Consider the following 19900-nt stretch of genomic DNA (forward strand, 5'->3'; position numbering starts at 1 on the left):
ATTCCAAATTCCAATAATCTCCAGTGTTGAGAATTTCTTCCCATACAGTCTAAAGTGCATGTATTTAGACATTTCTCCACCCATCTCCTTTGTACATGAAAAGTTGGTAAACGATCTTATTATACTAGTAGCCTTTCATATTCTTCATTATTAATCACTCTTAAACCTCATCTAAATCTGTTTCTTTAATCTTCTCCTCATGTTTAATTTCTCCCTTATCTTCGTAACTCAGTGCCATTCTCCCTTCGTAACAACAGAAGCTGACATCAGAGGAGTATCAGCCAATGTGTACCGCTCTTTCCCTACTGTGTTCCACTGTCACCCCTAACTATTTTATGAATAGGATTCCTGTTTGTAGAGAAGAAAACAGACTCAGAGAAGTTGAGTAAGTTGCCTAGGAACGTGAAGCTGGGGTGTAGCAGAAGGGGGCCGATGTCAGATCTGGATACTTCGCCATGATGCTACCTGACATGCCTCTAAGATCTAGGAATTAGATGTAACCTCACCCAGTTTGGAAGGTATTAGGGAAGTGACAAGAACTCATGTAACTTTTTATTTTTTTAATGAAGTGATATTCACAGAAGATTAAAACAACAGTAGATGAATGCATCCTAATAGGAATACATGAGTTATCTGCCACCGATGATCATTGAGGGAGGAGGGGCAATACCTAATGTAGTAGAATAATGAGAAACACACGGTGAGACATTTAAAATATACTGCACATATTACTATGAGTGCAGTATCAGCTTACGGCTTTGCTTTTACTTATGACTTCACAGTAAAAAATTAGGTTGTAGTGCAGATGAAAGGCTCCATATAAATTAGGAAGGAAAAATTTAAGAATAATTAATTTAAAATCTCCAGAAAAATTATATCTTTTTTACGTTGCTGCAGAAATCAAGAGCTAACCAAGAAGACAAAGCATGTAACATATTTAATCAAATAAGCACATGATCTCTATCATAAAGAGAGTGGTTTGTTTAGTAACTATCACTGACAAGATTATTTCAGATTATTTAAACACCCAGCAAACTATCAGGTCAAGATCAAGCAACTTTTCTTTAAGATCAAGCTCCAATTGATCTGCCTTGGAAGACGAGGATCACAAAGTGATTAGGAATACGGGTTCCTCAACTCAATCTGGACAAGAAAAGCATCTGCCAGGAAGAACAGGGGGACTGTTAGAAATTGTAACAGAAAAAAGCCCCCAAGAGGCAGACCACAGTAGGATTTAAGCCTTGTAAAGCTCTTTGGCTACTATCTCTGTCTAGCTTTCTGGAGAGTATGTGTTGGATTTTTTGTGTATGAAGTATAAATGCCACCGTTTCTGAAAGCCCACCCATTCATCCTGTACCTCCTTGTAAGATTCAAAGCACACTTGCACAGCTTCTTAGCCAAGTACCCACGAAGACATCCCAGCCCATTTTATAAATATAAATACAAGCTCGAGAACTTTGATTTGTACCCAAAGTTTAAACTTAAACATTTTTAAGAGACACTTTGTACATACAAATCCCACTGTTATAAATAGAAATTAATACTAAATTTTGGCTTTGAGGATTATGCTTAGCTCTTCTTGAAGTGAAACTAACATTAGTGAGCTAGGATTAAGGTTAGTGGGTTAGGTTAGTGGTGAGAAATATAAGCATAAACAAACTTTCATGTAACATTTGTCTCATCAAGAATGTAATTCACTAAATTGTTTTAAATAATAATATGTCTTTAATGTATCTTCTTTAAGTGCTGGATTTAGAAACATTTATCATAACTAGAGCAAATATGTTATCTTAAATGTTTTATAACTAGAAGACAATTAAATAGGGCTTGACTTGACTTTTAAAAAGTGAAAAAAAGACAAGAAAATCACCCCTCAGACCTAGAATAGCTGACTTCAAGAGTAGAAAATTAATGGCCTTTGAAAAAATCTACATCTTTGCAATTTGTATTACCTAAGAATTAAAAAAAAAATCAGTATCATTGTGATCAGGACAGTTTGATAACATCTTTGGCCAAGATGTTACTCTCATAAATGCTGCGTTGGCAGTCCTAGTTCATCAATATAGGCATTTCCTTGTATTTCACATTGAAATACTATGATGTATAGATATTCCACTTGCCATATTAATAGATGAATGTAGATACATCACTTTAAAATCAAACATGCGACTATATCATCCCCCTTAGATTGGCAACAGATTTTCAGGTGACCAAATCCAGAGGCCTATTTTCAAATTCATATTTCACAATTACCACTTAATCACACAGGGTCATCAATAGGCCCAAATAAAAAGACATTCAAAAAAACTTCCAGTAAATAATAAATGAAAAATAATCTCATTCAATTCAGCAGATGAGTTCTATAATCCCAAATGAAACTGATTTCACAACTGCCTCACTGAATAAGCTTTATAATGGTTTTCAAATCGAAGTATTATCACTTTTCTAGGGGACATTTAGAAATGTATATGGGGCATTCTTGGTTGCAACAGTGATAGGTGATACCATAGACCTACACAGTGGCTACCCCTCATTCTCGCCCCTCCTGCTCTCACACACCCCAGCTGCACTATCTGTGATGTCCTTCAAACGTTATGAGAAAAACTCCCACCTCAGGGCCTTTGTACTGGATGTTCCTGAACCCAGAATGTCCTTCCCATACATGACCATGGCTAGCTCTTTCACTTTCATCAGGTCATTACTCAAGCCACCATCTCAGTGAGGCTGTCTGCACCTCCTCCACACGAACCAAAATTCTACAAACCTCTTGTACTGCTTCATTTTCTCCTCATTGTGTTTATCATCTCTTCATGCCCTATACTTATCTTGTTGATTATCTATTTCCCCTAAGTAGAATATAAATTCTACAAGGGGAGCAGGTATTTTTGTGTTTTATTTAGTGCTGTATGTCAAGGCATTTGACAGTATCTAGAATATACAGAATAATCACATTTCTTGAATGAAAAAAATGGGAATGGGGATGATTCAGAGTTTTGCAAGAGATATCCATTGTACAAGGAATGATAAGCATTTTGCAAGGGGTGTCAATTATTGATAACTTACTGATATCTGTGATAAGAGATGGAATAATACAAATAGCGTGAAAGTTACAAGCTAAGTCTGGCTTGCTCTGCACCCAAAAGATAACCCATAAAGCTCAAAGCTCAGCTTTTATAAGAGGACCACTGGCTTACGAAATAATTTTTACAAAGTCCAGATATAACCTCCCTTCTTCAGAAGTTTTTCTAATCTTTCCTGATCATACCAAAAAATCTTGTCATTCTCTATATTGGTTCCATGGGACTTAATTGGAGTGAAACTCTTTCTACACTCTACTTAGTTATTTGACAATAATAGTGACTATGTTTATCGGGTGTAGAAAATTTGAAAAATAACTTGCTCTTAAGTTCTTTCCAATTTTCCCAGACTGGATAGCTCATTCTTCACAAAAGAAAATATTTATAACTTTGTACTTTATATATTATAAAAAATTAATTAGAAATATAGTATTTCACATTCATTATTTATAAGAATGAAGTATTGGCACTCAAATATTTGTCAAGTGACTAAAGGTTTCATTGTAAAACTGTTAAAGAGATAGCAAAGCAAGCAATCACACACGTAAACCCCAGTGCTGCCTCTCAGCAAGGGTGTACTGTGAAAGAAGAGATTCTTCTAGCTCAGAACCTTTCTGATATTTTTCCTAATAAATGGTCACAGAAAATACTGGTTTATAAATTTGAAGGCAATGCAATTACTTATAATTTCTTTGTATCTCCCAAAGTACAAACGTTCCTCAGTGGATATTCACATGCAATATTTATGGACTCTAAAATTATATTCACAGTATAGGTGAGCATCTCACCTGTAAAATGCAAATAACCTGCTCACTGAAACGAATACTTGCATGAAGTTATGACTGCTTTTTCCATTCACTTCCCTTACTCCTATCCACCCAGGTAAAGGAACAGGTACTAAATCACTCATGTTACCATCTTTATACATAGATATTGGTAAGAATATATTTTTATTGAGCAGTTGATAAACAAAAAATAAGTGGTATGCTCCATGTTGTAAGGTATTTTAAAATGTAACAGTCTTGATTCTTCTAGTTTTTGGTGAAATGTGAGCAGTATGTCAAAAAACATTATCCTAGAGATGGAAAATTTAAAAAAAATTAAAAATAATTACTAAAGAGATTTCAGAATCTTTTAAAAACAAAAAGAATAAAATAATTTCAAAAACAGGTAAATACGCATCTCTGTTAGAACTGCTAAAATAAAAACATGACATTGTTCTGAAAGTTTTAGAAACTAGGAGTAAAGTAATGACAGCTAAAATTAGCTTTTCTCTCTTGTTGCTTGTTGGGATCCCACAGCATAAATGAGACAGGAATTAATTTTTTCTCTGTGGTATCTGGATTACTGGTAAACATTAGGATTAGCGCATTTTATGAAGTTCCATGCCTGCTTACTAGTCCTTGTCATATCTGATATTTATGTTTACTAAAATTGATTTTCTCTTTTTATTAATAGGATGGGTTTAATGTGGACGATGCCTCACTGCATTAGTAATAACAATTTTACTTAAATTATTGCTTTGGTGTGCTCTTCTGCAAATACTCTTTCCATTCCTAAGAGTCTTTTATTTTCCCAGTAGCCCAGTTGGAGAGTTTTTAATATTAAATTGAATCATAACAACACATGCTGATTAGAGTCTAACTTAATACATGCAGCTCAATGTTAATTTTCCAACTTCAAATCAGGGATCTGACTATTCCAAGATGATTATTCATCTCAAGTGTGATTTCATTTTAAACTTGTAAAGCCCACAACTAGAGATTTTTGCATCAGAAAACACTAACATGATAGCGCAAAGGAATTCGGCGAAAAGAGAATCATTACATAACTACAAAAATACTGTGGAGAAGAAAATGGTTTATCAAGAAGATTTCATAATACAGCGCAGAAGCAAAAAATGGCACAAGCAAATGCACAGTTGGCTGATGTAGTTTGTGAAGATAGGAAACATGTTTGATTACTATAATAAGAGGATATGCTTAGGTCCTAATTCCTTTAGAGAAAAGTTATCCATTAATACTGATAATAAAGGGGGGAAATTGTTTTAAAGTTAGAAATGAAAATCTAAGTGCCACATTTCTTGCTTCACAGTATAAACTTCTACTTCCAAATAAGCTTCTTGTAAGCACCTTGAAAAGGGAAATACATGGTTAATCATCAAAACAAGTATATTATGATAGTAAAAACAGTACTAGAACAGGCAGTATCAAACTCCATCAGAGCTAAGAAAAACAGAATTAGATCATTAAAATCACAAGGAAATAAATTTAGGCATTCTGTAGTTTTACAAAAGTTATCTTACATCTTAGACTGATTAATATCCTATAAGAATAAATGAGTGCTATAGTTTGCAATACTAATGAATTAGCTGGTGTCAAGTGTTTGAATTTTACAAGTTTTAAAGCTTACCAAGCTATGGTGATTTGTTGGCTAAAGTCAATGATGACAAAAGGTAATGGCCATTCTAAGGTTACTTAGATTCCAATCTCTGTATGTGCAGCATGTATACATATATATAGATCCATACCTCTTCAAATGCTTAACAAGAGGAAGTGCCATGTGTCAGCAGAAGTAATCATATACATAAACCAATTTTTATAAGCCAATTAAACAAAAAATAAAAGAGAAAGAAAAAGGCCATTTATAGAGACATGGCGAATACAAATGCAGTTTTATAAAAATACCTAGCAAATGGAACAAAGTGTTGCTCTTTTTATTTTTATTCCCTTTGTTTTCCAGATCTTGTCCAGCATTTACACTTCGTATATTGTATTTTTTATTGATAAAGTGAGAAACATTGGCTATTTTTTTCAGAAGATGGGATGAGGATGCAGTACATGACTTTGAATAATAGAAGACATTCTAATATGAATTGGAAAAATGTTTTCAAACCAAACACCAAAATAAGACTTCAATGCCTCACAGTGTAATGAAGGGACATGCAATGGTCATTTAGGTTGGTGCAATTCTTTTTTTAGGCTATTTCATTTTTATGTGAGGCAGAAAACGGAACTACATAATACATTTCTACAATTTATATATTCATCAAAACCATTTACAAAATTACCACTTTCAGCATATTTTAAAAATGAGATTCCTTAACAAATTATGTTTATGCAGTCAAAACACACCATTAAAATTTATTATTAGTCACTTAATGGAAGTTAATGGTGAGTTTACAAATGAAGTGCTGGCTTACTTTGATATAGTCTAAGAGTAACCAAAAATAGAAATTATTTCCCAGAATTCTATGTATTTATATAGTGCAAAATAAGCAATTTTAGCAATTCTCAAATGTAGGTTTTTCCAGATGCATTTAATCCTAAATATACTTGTAGAAACAGAATATTTTTCTGCTAAGTCAGGTATGTCTAACTTATCCATCTTATGTGTAAAAACTATCCTGACTGAAATATTTCATACTTATTAAAAGATAAAAAACTGTAAAGATATAGAAACATTATAAAATATTTTTAATACTCTGGGGGGTGGTGAAATTTCCAGTGAAAATAGCTCAAGTCTACAAAACAAACTAAAACAAAAAGCCACATAACCAAAATAATTATATTAGTAAATACTCATTTACTGAAAATGAATGCATTATAGAATTAAGGATAGAAAGATACTGTAGATGAATTTACCAATGAGAAGAAATTCTGTGTGTGCAGTAAATATTTTTAATAGAAGTCGTTTGGGAGCAGTTGTTGCTCAGGAAGTCTAGTGTGGATCCACCTAATATTTTCCAGAGTGAGGGGCACTGTTCTGAAGTATTATAAAAAAAAATTATCACTCCTGATTTGTATTGGTTCAGGAGTGGTATAAACACTAAAATGTTTAAAACAGAATTCTATAATGCTTTTCTACAATAAAGGGAAAAATGAACTTAAAATTGTAACTTTTTATAAAGCTGCAAATAAGATAATTTATAAGCAATATAACAGTATTTTTTAACAGATATGGAGTTCAATATGCTCATATGTGAAAATATTTCATAATACTAAAATTAACTTAGACATTTAAATATGATAAAAAGTATAACAATAATATAGTGTTTAAAAGCTCAAATGAAGCTTACAGAAGTAAAACTTATTTGTAGAATTCCATTTGATATAAAAGCTTATGCTTTCAGAATTTAGAACAGTAAAAAGTGATTTTTCAAATAAGAATACATTGCTTTCCTGCAAAAATACTTCCAAATGATTAATATTAAATAGATGACAATGAAAGGAAAAAGAATGAATATTGTTTCCAACATTAAAAAAGCATCTGTGTTATAAATTGCCAGATAAAACAATATTAACAACATATTCCTATTTACCTTCACACTTATAATTATGTACCAATTTAAAGTTGACCTTACATAAAAATTTAGAAGCACTAGGTTTGATCAGTGTGAGATAAAGTTACAGCTAGATTTACACTCTATGTGGCATTTTATTTTTATTTTCTCTTTTAGAGTTATTATATTATTATATTAAAGCATATAAAATTTGTAGTCAGCATAGCAAGCTTCAAATCATTTTAGTTAATTAGCAACTATGGTGAAGCATGAAGCATCACTCTTTCCCAGTAGTTTCATTTTAAACAAATCATCCTCACATATAAAAATAGCAAATTGCATTAAATTTTATATAAGACATTTTACAGCTTCTTATATAGGAAAAGCTATAAGCAGCTTCCATGGCACATACCACAGCAAACAGCTTTGAATAAACTCTGGCAAGATATCATTCATAGAGATACAAGACACATACAGCCTACATCAACTTAATGCTTAAAGCATGTCACAAAAAGTTGCAGGTTCAAAGAAAGAACAACAAAAAATTGCCCAGAAGTTGAATTCTGGTTACACTCTGACATCCTTTATTGCCTTCAAGTTGAAAAAGAAAGTATTTTGGTATTTCTCCTAGTTCTATTTAATGCTTGCTGCAAAACATTAAATAAAAGCATGTAGAATTCCTAATTCTAAAATGCTGATTATGTTTTGGCTGGCTACTTTATTCCTATTTTTCAAACTGAAATAAGGCTGATAGATCGCAGTGATAAGAGTCCTTAAACATCATCACTAAAACTTTGCTATTTTTACACAGTCATTTTTAATCTACTTTAGACAGTATCAATTTTAAGCTCCAACTTAAAGTACAAAGACACTTCCATATCTAATTTGTCATAAGTTAATCTTTAAAAAATAAAAATAATTATAAATGCATTGGATAGATTTTTAACAGATACATTTCTTGTTCTGCCTGGCATATAAATATTGACTGGGTAGACTTCATAATTTCAGTCAGAAACATGTTAGAGGAAGTTTTAAAAAGTCAGTCCTTCTCTTTCTTTAGCTAATGAGTTTCCAAAGGAGGAAAGCAATCCCACAAATGGGCAAATTCTGCCTCATCAGATATGTACATTTTATGTTCCACAGCTAAATGAATGATATGCCACTCCAGTTCTGGAAAGTGAAAAAAATTCCACTGTTAAGATTTGATACTTAGTGTACAAACCGTGGAAGATTTTTCTTTCTTTTTCTCTTAAATATAGCTACTAGTGCCATAAAGGAGAAATAAATGGAAAGACATAAAATTTTCCATAATAATAGTTTCTATAACCCTTAAGAAAATATCTTACAGTCTAAATGATTATATTTTCATATTATTTAATATCTCAAATCATCATTCAAAGAACTTACAAGTCACATCATCATTATCACTACTCCAAGTAACACAAATAAAACACAAATCTTTAAGACTCACTGCTCATAATTAGAAATGTTTCTTTCTGTTTATGGAGGGAGAAGTGTTTTAAGAAGCTAGATGTAATTGGCAAAAATATTTTACTTTTCATTGTATGTGAAAAATTATCTGGCCCAGGACAATACTTGTAACCAACAATTTATGTGGACAGGCAAATTACTATTTTATTACTTTACTTATTCTTACTTATGTTCTTAATAATTTAGACATGAAATATAAATACGTAAGCTATTTATGTTCAGTTTCGTGCCTCAGAGAAATTATATAATATCCAAGGGCCAAAAATAAAACAACTTTTAAAATAGAACTTAAAGTATGCTGAATTTGGAGGAAAATGAGAAAAATTACTTTTAAAGCTCAGGAAACTAACCACAGAATATTACTTGTTCACTGATTATATTACAGATTCTATGTAATTAAATAAATAATTAGATAGGAAAAATTTTAGGTGTACCTCCCTTTTTCCTTTAGCTAATTTCACCCATTGCCTGAAATCATGCCTCTCATACAGTAAGCATTTAATAAACAGTTTTGGACAACTATTTATACATAATCAAAGAAATTAATTTGTAAATAAAATCTGCTTGACTGTATTTGTTGATTTAACATACAGAATCAGACTATTTTAATTTGCCAGTCAGAGACATATGCTGTTGAACATCTACACAATTTCACTGAGACACATGCTTTCCACATAAAACTAAATACCACATCTGCGGCATAATCTATAACACGTAACACAGTGTTTTACACACACCAATTCTCCATTTCACTTCTGCAATTTTAAGTGTTGATGAAGTTGCCAAATAAGTCACATTATATACAACAAACCTTCAGTTTAAATAAGGGATAAGATTGCTGTTAACAACTTAGTTTGAAATGTTAACAACCCTTAGGCTGTTAACATAACAACTGGCCATTAATGTGGTAATGACCAATTTAAGAGGAAATTGTACTCTGAGAAATGAATATATTGGCAATCAGGACCAGAGTTGATATTGGAAATAATATTATATACGTTTAATAAGTTAACTAGCATTAAAAGTTTGAGCCTATCAGAGGGTAACTAAAAGTTATTCTACAAAAAGCCACATACACTCTTATAGAGATATAAAAACTTCTGATATGAAAACTATTTTTGATAAATGCATTTTAGCAAAACACTTGAGACTATTAAATACCAGTTTAAAATCATACATTTTTACTACCACAAGGAAAAATAAAACAAAACAAGTCTAAGATTACTGTCTCTGCTCAATACTATGCTGACAGCTACAAAGCATGTTATACTCACAATATAGGTATTTCCTTGGCAAATTTTTATTTTTGGTTTTCAAAAATCCCAGATATTTCAGTGGACATTCTTTCCAGTTTACTTAATTTTTGTCCTTTGGTTTATTAAAAAAGCTTAACATTGCCTGGGCTATATAAATTCCTTATTTGAAATGGTAACATAAATCCACTTGAGATACTGAAATTACAAACAAATGTAAAAGTCAAAAGGAATCAAAAAGCTATGACTATTGGTTAGTACCGATGAAGCAAACTAAAAAGCAGTATTAAATCACTAAAAGCAAATACAAATGCTTTATGTGGAAATGAGGCTCTAATTCACAACGAGCAGAAGAGAAATTTTTATTTCAAAGAGAAGAGTTCAAAGACTGGGGAGTTCTAAAAGAATGAACATTATACATTAATTTTGATTAGTTGTGCCAACACAATGAGGGAAATCCTGGCTGGAGAGAGTGACTTCTCATTGTTGGCACCTTGCATGTGTTTTACGCACTTGGAACACAGAGAAGTAGTAACAAGTGGTCATAATTAGTCAGGAGGCTGTCAGACGAGGCCGTCCTAAGAGCGAGAAAGAGTAGAATCTGATAAACAGTACTGCTTTCACCCTCTTGTAACTATCATTAATCAAATGATATATTTTTATATCTAAAGATTGGATCTGACTGAAAATAGCTGAATTATATACTAAGAAGGACCAGATTGCCTAGAAAACACCTACCAAAAGACCAAGGTACTAAAGGAGTTACCGTTGATTGATACATTTTGTCATAAGGGAAAAATTCCAAATAAATCACTTAACGTCAAACCAGAAAAATGATTAATTGTATTAAATATGAAAACCCCAATGATGCCATATATCATTTCTCTAATTTGATAGATCCTACTTTATTAATATAAGTAATTTTCAGCTGAAGTAAGTCGCAAAGTTGTCTGAAAAGCAAAATAATTTTTCCTCAGCAGAAGTTCTGTGTTGAGTACTTAATGCTAGAAAACAAAAACTTTAGTCGGCTTCATAGCTTCATAACCAAGAACACCTGCCTTGTCCTGAAAGCGTTCAGATGTTTACAGGTTGGAGAGTGGCTGTCATTTTCCCATAATGATGGAGGTCTTTACTTTGTTATTATCCATAAAACTACTGGCAAGTCTGAGGCACTTCAATTGCTTAGTTGTATTTTTGAGATTACCGTTTAGAATGTCATGGGGTGGGGCGGGGGGAAGATGTATCTACACTTGGAGAAAGTTTTCAAAACTCTACAATAAATACATTAATAAATATTAGTCAAGGATGTGCACCTGACTTCCTCTGACAAGCCTGAAACAGAAAAGAGAGTTGAGTAACTTTAGAAGAATAAATTCAGGTCCAACTAAGAGGCATCAATTAAACTCTTACACAGTCCATTTTTTTTTCAAGTTGAACTTTTTAAAAATAAAGAGTTCAGATATTTTGCCAAATGGCTGATTAACATCTTTGTGCTATGCTCAGCACCATTCCTCCTTAAGCTCCAAAAAAAAAAAAAGGCAAAAATAAATAAATCAACCTGAATGCTGATTTCTACCAAATACATCCTTGACATTAACTGGCAGTTTCAATATAGGCAGTGCCATAACCAATTGCCTGAGTGTGCAGGCAAGCCAAATTGAAATACTTTAAATATTGTGGTTTGTTGGCTGTTCCTTAAGCATTAATTTGAGTAACACACACAGGGCAACGCTTTGAAGGCTGACAGGTCAACTTCTTTTAGGAATATAAGCCGGCAGTAAGGAAATGAAACAAGCAAACAAAAAATACACTTACAAAAGTACTTTAAAAGGCATCCAGTCACCACTGGTGTGCAAGGATAATTCCTACCTCAGATAGTCTCTGCGACAAAGGATAAGATTAGCTTTAGTGTACAGGGTGGAGCCCACCTCTCCCAAGCGACAGTCACAGCAGGCACACTTCAGGCAGTCTTCATGCCAGTATTTGTCCAGTGCCTTTAGAAGATACCGGTCCTTGATCTTTCGGTTGCAGCCAGCACAACCTTTCGGCTTGGTGTCTGGCTGGACTGAGAGCATTTGTATACCTGAAGGAAGACAAAAGCAAAAAAGAGAGCTGAGACTACTAGACGAATAAAAAGATGTCAGAAGACCTCAAACAAGTTAAATATTTAATATTTCCTTATTCTAGGAGTGCTAGCTTTTCTTGTTTAGGGCTATACTGAAATCAAACTAAATTTTGGAAGGAAAAAGTCTCAAACTTTATCAAGTGCTTATTAAATCATTCATAAAGTTATGCATGCCAAGTGGTAATAATAAATTCATGTTATCGTAGTAAATTGACATTATAAATATGAAGTTCAAAAACATTAAATAATTTTATAGTATCTTCATTCTCCCCATAGAGCAGTTCCTTTAGAAAGAAAATGTGAGTAAATGACGATCTGAAAGAAAGTTATTTAACAAATTAATCTATGCACAGTCCATAGAAGTAAAAAAATGAGTTTTGCTTAACTGTTTAAAAATTTCACTGAATATGTGCTTGACGGTGGAAGGAGAGTGCACCTGGTATGGGCTTACACAAACCTTATTCAGCAGTAGAGGTGTTTATAGTTAAGTACACAGAACAACTACCCGAAAAGCTCAACAATCCTGTATTGCTTGCTTGCTTCCAAATACTTCCTTCTATGTCCTTGACATTTCAAGGTATTCATTGTGTTCAAATATAATATTTATACTCACAAGCATCAGTCAGCACCTATATTAACGGCAGATTACTTAACTATATACTATATGGCTTTATGTAAACCTAAAATATATGATTATACCATTTATTACCATAAACATACAAAATTATTTGTTTTATAAAGAAAAAACAATAGATGGCCAGATCTAAATATATATACAATTATACATATATAAATATATACATATTATATGTATACAATGCTAAACATAGGCACATTTATATATTTTAAAGATATAAATCTATCATAAATAAGAAATCCAGCTGGATTCTATGGGTTTTACAGTTTGGTTGAAATCTTTTGAATGAATGGATATTCACCTTGAGTGTCTTCTTATTTCCTAGGTATTAAACACCCAGCTTTAGCAAGAAGCTGGACCAACTATCCAGTGCCTCATATTTATCAAATAACTCATTTTAAGCACTATAAAGTACTGCAGACATCATCAACTCCAAATTCCCTCATTTTACAAATTATGTTACAGAGGCCCAAGAGAGGTTCAGATACTTGCTCAAAGCTGAAAGACAGTTATGCTATAGTCTCTGGCCAAATGGCCTTCTTGCAGTCCAGAGACCCCTCTGCTGCATTATGTTTGCTCTCCTAGGCATAAAGTTTTAAACTTGCATTTAGAAGGATACAAAACACCAAAATGTGCATGCATTATAGGAAAAGAAATGCCAAGCTAGAATCTGCATTTTTGTGCATTTTCCTTCTCCAGAACAGCTAAACCTCCTCCAGGTTCCTCTGATACCTGATGATGAAGTCTTCACCCCCCTCACAACCTTCACAACCTTTTTTTAAAAAAAATAATCGCACTGGTGAGAGACAACAAGGCATTCGCAGAGCGGAATAACTTTCCTAACTACAAATAATACAAGAGTTGCACAAAATATTGTTAGGATGTTGAACTTTCATTAGAAAATAACTTGTCTGGTAGAGTTGTGTAGGGAATGGCAGGATATAAAGCAGAGTAGCTGTTCTTTCTTTCTGCATCATAAGCATAGCTGTAGTCACCGGAGCTGCAGACTAACAGCTGGATTTGTAAGAAGAGCAGGTGGTATCCCTATAGCCTGCTTTCTGTTCCTTTCCTTTGAAGGAGCTAAGGGCCTAGTGCAGATTAATCATAACCCTTGATAGCTCTGCTAAATCTCACTCTCTAGAACTTCTAACAAATGAAGTTTCTTTGATCAGAACTAGTTATCCTCTTCTAGCAAGGTTCCACAAGGAATGAATCACATTAATTACAGTGAACAACAGACCCAAGTGCCTATTAACCATATATCTGTGGGGAGGGGGAAGTTTTGATTTACTCAGTGAAATTCTGGATGGTGTTACTGAAAACATCTAGATAATAAATATTAAGAGAAGCCATTCTAATTAAGCCATCCTAATTAATGGCCATTCTATTAAATTTATAAGGCTATTATTTTTATTTATCACAAGTCTCAAAGATGAAAAATAAAAAAAAAAAAAAATCCCAGCAAAACCTTCTTAGTAGCAGCTAAGCTATATTTCCCATAGTTGTGTTTCTACCATCAAGCATACAAGGTCAGTTATTTTATTCAAAATGCTTTGCAACCAAGACAGGGGATACCAACATTTGGCACAAGTAACACTACCCTACTTGTCTTCACAAAATGTTTTTGTTGTGTTGACATTTTAATTTAGCACTCAGAGGCCAATTAATATTTGAAACTCTTACATTCTGTTTGGCCTTAGGCATAAAAGGAGTTTGATATTTTACACTCCATCCTGGTACCTTCTTTTAGAGAACATCATGGCATTTCTCTTGAAAATGGAATCCCTTGAATTCCATGCAAGTTAACAATTGTAGCGAAAGAACTATTTTGTAGTCACCATGTTACCGTGTACTTAAAAGGCATAAAGCAGTCCGCGGCCTCCCCTCTTCTTCCAGAAGAACATGTCTGGGTACAGTTATGTGTTCTTAGCTAAGAAACATTTCACAAGTTGCTCATAGCACATCAGAACTCATAACTAGTTTTAGATTGGCATGTAAATTGTTCTGAGGGAAATTCTTATTGCCTCTGAGACCCTGCCATTCTGAGTTATTTGACAGTTTAAGGGAAATCATAATTAAAAAAAAGACATAAATAATAGCCTGTGCAGTGTGGTGTGCAGAAATAAGTAGAACCATTTCATTTAAACTCTGGTGAGCTTTTAATTGCCTGGATTGCATTGTGAGGCGGCCTAACGGTTGATTGCCTCCATTATGTTCCCTTGTTCTGTGCCATTCATCCGCACAGTCTCAGCTTCAGTAGTTAACACAACAAAGTAACCACAACTCCACAACACACAGGGGTTTAAATAATAATAATAATAATAATGAAAGATTTGCAGCCCTTAGACACAGTCTTACATTTTTGGACTAACTACACAGAGTGAATAGAAAACATTTTTGTCCCTGTCGGGAAATTCACAGAGAACAATTTGGGAGAGGAAAGAGGAAGAGGGAATACATAAAGGGGATTGGAAGAGATGAGGTGCTTCAGAAAGATGCTAAAATGGGAATGCAGGTTCTGCAGCTGGGAGCATTGACACAGATTAAAAGAATTTGGCCAACATGGCCATTCGATTGCCAAGAGGCAACAGACAAAAGATTTTCCTCCTGCCCATCTTCATCCTCTTCCCAGCCCCCAACACAGGTTGGAAAACTGGATTGGGCCTAAAAGCTTGTTTCTCTCTGTTCACTGGCCCAGAGCATCCCTACAGGCTGCAGCCCCCTAAGGGACAACAATGCAAATAGATGTCCCCAGATCTCAGGCACTGGAGCTGCTTAACTCTGTTCTGCCCCTTCAACTCCCAGCCCCCCTCCCTACCCTTCACCCCCCCCTCCCCTTTTTGAGCAATGGAGCTGGGAACCAATTTGATTCCCTTTTTCTCCAATGCAGCTGCAAGGCTCAGAGATACTGACATTTTTCCACTCTTATCAGTTTAATTACAGTTACCATGGCAGCAAAGTGCTAGTGCTTGGCAAAGGCCAACAAGAGATTTGCAAGACTGAGTTCAATTTTGATGCAGCTCACATGCAAAATAAAAAAAAAAAAAAAAATAAGAAACATACATACACTCTAACAAAGAATCCCTTGCGGAGTTTACGCTCCAGCCTTTTGTGGTTGTGTCTTTGCAGCCACACAGGGATGGTTTGCAAAGAATGTAGCAGTATTTGTTGCATCTAGCAAGATTAATTGGTTTAAGCAGCAGTCTTTCAAAGCAGTTACAACAATAATATTTCGGTTCTTTCAGAAAGACACAAAAGCAGCGGAAGAGCAGAAAGGCTTTTGAGCAGCCAAGAGTGCAGAGCGCCGGCAAAGTGCATCTATGATAGATTGTAACCTTACCAAAACTTTTCTCCTTTTTCTGCATGAGTTGACTTAGGCGTGCCTGAGTTGCAGCAGCTTCGCATTGAGCACCAAGCCCAAAGGTAGAAGTAGAAGGGGGTCTCCTTGATTTCGCTTAAGTGTGGACCTGGTGCGCAGCCTACACCGCCGAGGACCGACTATTGTGAAGCCACTTTGGGAGCGGGTCGGATTGGCGGCAGGGGGTGGGGGAAGGGATGAGGACGGCCAGACAAGACAGGGCGCACACACGGAGCCCCTCGCAGTGTGCAAAATGATGGCGAATGACAAAGCCACATGCTTCCCTAACTCTGCCCGTAATCCTAAAATCCCAGCGGCCCCTTTTAGCTTCCTGGTAACAAATGGATTTGATTAAACTGTCACATGCAGCGTTAGCATAGCATATCATGTTCAATATGAAAAAGATCATAAATCTGACTTGTATTTCATAACAGCAATCTGGGTAGTCCCCGTAAAAAATGTGCTGCATCAGTTTGAATCTCAACCTATTAGGACATAGGCACCTTGGTCCAGGGACCTTCCCTGTTCTGGCCACTTCGGCCCCTACCTGCCCCCGCCCCCCGCCGCCCCCATCCCCACACACAGCCACTTTTCCATGGCAAAGGAACAACATTTTGTTATTATGGCTGCGTGGAGAGAGGCAGAAGTGTCAACAAGGACCAAAAGATTGTAATTTCAACTCTTTATGAAGTGGGGGGTCATGAATTCCAGCAAGTAAGGGGGAGGGGTCCGGAAACCCACCCAGGACTGAATTCTTTTCCTATGGGCTGGGAGCAAACACTTCCTAATTCCAAACTCTCCCTGCCCCTCTCTCCCCGGGAGTCAGGGGTGTGGAAATACTGCAGTTCATGGTGAACTTTGACTATTATCCACTCGAGTCAGTACTTGAGACGTTCCGCGCCGCAGCCGCTCTCCCTCCTTCCATCAACATCTTCCGCCTGCATCTATTTCATGTCTCATCATAAAAATAATGAAGCCTCACATGATTTAAACAAAACCGTCTCAGTAGAGCTGCAGCCCGAGTGAAAGTTGCAGTGCGGAGCTGGGTTGCAGCTCCAGTTTATGCCTCATTAGCAGAGGCTGGGGAAGAAAAAAATACCCACATCCGCACACGCACGCGCGCACCCGCAGACACACACACCACAAATAAGCCGACGCGTGTGTACACAGTTGCTGCACTTACCTTCTCAATTAAGCGATACAGGGGGAGGCCGTTCAGTAAGCACAGTGGCTGCTTTGTAGTGCTTCTCCTTGGGAAAGGTCAAAAAGAAGCATTGTTTGAAAAAAAAAAAAAAAGACGGGGGAGGGAATGTCTATTTTTTTTAAGTTTAAAATAATGAGGTCCTCAAGGATCCGCCAAGTAATGGTGTTAACCGCATCTGAGCCACAGGTGTCCTCCTTTTAGGCAACTGCAGTCCGAGGCTGTCTCTCTCCGTCCTGGTTCAAGACAACTTACCCCAGCAGCGTGCGAGGAGCCGAGCTGAAGGAAGCTCCGGCTCTCAGCTGCAAAATGCAATCCCTTCCCAGCCAGACATAATACAGCCAAAGAAAAGGTCACTCAGTTATTACTGAGCCGGCGGAGCCCAGGCAGCGCTTGTCAAGACCACAGAGAAGCAGCTCCCTTCCGATTTAAGACTATTTACCTCTCGCCCCCACCCCTCCCCTCTTCTTTCCTTCTCTCCCTCCCTCTCTCGCTGGCTCCCTCGCTCGCTCTCGTGTGCCTGTTCTGCAGCTCAGTCAAGTACAGCCGCCCTCGGAAAGTGCAAAGCAGCCACGAGACAGATCGGGCTTTGTTGCTAATTTCCCAGGGTGAAAATTTACAAGCCTGCGAGTGCAGTCAGCACAACCACATGCATATGCTACTCACAAACGCTGGGGACAAACCCGCACACAAAATGTGACCTCTGCAGGAGTCGACTGAGGAAGGACCCTACCTCCTGGACCCGTCCAAAAGAAGAACTCTAGCGAGAGGGCTCCGGAGGAAAAGGGTAGGGTTCCTAAAATAACCAGGGCATTTTGGAATAGGTGGCTACATTTAAAGCAAATTGCCTTCCAAAGCCATTTCTGAAGCTACCAATTATGGAAATTAAAATAAAAGCAAGAGAATCAAACTGCTACCATCATACCCTGGAAAAGCACACAACCTTTAAGAAATGTCTGGAGGTGGCTGCAGTTGCTGGTCTCTCTGTGACTTCCATTCATGAACTCTCTGAAGTCGCTGCTCCGCAAGTCCGCCACACAAGCCTGATTCAGGGGATCACACACACACTCGCCTTCCTCCCTTCCTCCCTTCCTCTAATGGCCCAAGACCCAAACTGTGAACTTGTTCTCCATTCACTAATGCTGACCCCCACCACCACCACCCCAAACACACTTCCTGCAATTACTTGAATTCCTTACTATTTAAAACTCACACGCTCCAATGAAAAACAGCCAAGAGCACTGAGAAACATGTTTTCAGGACTAACTTGGTCAAAGAACCATAGTTTCTCCACCACTACCGCTTTGTCTTCACAGGCTTGTTTTAAGGCCTTAACAGATTTTTTTTTCTTCAACTATTTCTAACCTCCTCTCCTCTTAACTTTACTTGGCATCTATAAAGGCCACCGGTAGCTTTAAAATGCCTTATTATTTTTCTAAGTTTTCAAACTTCAAAGTCACCCTCTCTTTGGGTTGCTCATAAAGTACCTCACCAGATTTTACAAAGCTTCGTCAGAGGTCAAGCTTAAAAATGGTCCACGTTTGAATGACACTCACTGAAATGTTTAAGAGCCAAGAAATATTCAATTGTTGAGCTACAAAAAACTTTTTTCCTCTCTTCACCATCAGTTTTAATCTAGTTCTAGTTTTTTAAAAAATCAAAGCACCCCCCATGAGTATTTAAGCTAAATTTTGTTTGTCTCCATAAAGAATAAAGGCACAACATTGATAACTAGTTTTTACCCTCTCCCTTTTGAAGGCTCATAATAAAATAGCCTGTGGTTTGCTTTCCTCTCCGTTTAAAAAGCAACAAAACTCAGAACTAACCTGAAAAATAACGATATTCAGAGACGGTAGAGTAATGAGAACCCCTTAGTTGACTTGTTCTGTACATAGGCAGATTTCTTAAGTTTGGCTTTTCTGGCCCGTCTAGGCAGGCATACATGCACTTCACCCATCCGCACAGCTCCCTGCTGTTCTACCCCACCTCTCTGCTAGAGCCACTCTGAAAACACCCCAGTATGTGTGAGTGTGTGTGTGTGTATGTGTGTGCGTGCATGTGTGTGTGTCTCGTGCGCACTGTCTCAGCCAATGCACTGAGAAGAAGAAAAGAGGGAGGGAGGGAGAAGTATGTGTGGGGAAAGGGAGAAATAAAATCAAAACAAATGGTACAGCTAATGAGGACAATTAAATTAATTATGTTCAAGGAGATGAGATTTTTTTTCCCTCCAACTGTATGATCTGTTACCCCTCGCTGGCAACTGCTGCTCTGTAATTCATGGCAACTGATTAGTGCATCTATGCAAATCTTTGTTTAAATCATTCAACTAATTAAATGATGGGATTATTCCTCTGCCTACGGTGACATCATTCGCAGTAATTAGTACTCTATTTGGACTGTGGCAGTAAGATTCCTGATATCAACACCAACCTGCAAAGACATAAACCACTTTGTCACCTTTTTTTAAGGGACAAAC

The 19900-nt window shown here is 36.2% G+C and overlaps 1 protein-coding gene across 6 annotated transcripts in view; it reads right to left on the reverse strand.

Moving 5' to 3' along the window:
* The window catches only part of LMO3 (LIM domain only 3), a 60065-nt gene extending 40635 nt beyond the window's left edge, over nucleotides 1-19430 (reverse strand). The window contains exons 1-3 of one of the 6 annotated variants that reach the window (XM_015151105.3): nucleotides 19251-19430; nucleotides 17407-17473; nucleotides 11973-12186 (exon numbers count right to left, since the gene is read on the reverse strand). In XM_015151105.3, coding sequence (XP_015006591.1) covers nucleotides 11973-12178 — 206 coding nt within the window. In that variant the 5' untranslated portion in view covers nucleotides 12179-12186; nucleotides 17407-17473; nucleotides 19251-19430. 6 annotated transcript variants of the gene reach the window in all.
* Nucleotides 19431-19900: the final 470 nt, after the last annotated feature.

Source organism: Macaca mulatta, chromosome 11 (assembly GCF_049350105.2).
Source record: "Macaca mulatta isolate MMU2019108-1 chromosome 11, T2T-MMU8v2.0, whole genome shotgun sequence".
Taxonomy (NCBI): Eukaryota; Metazoa; Chordata; class Mammalia; order Primates; family Cercopithecidae; genus Macaca; species Macaca mulatta.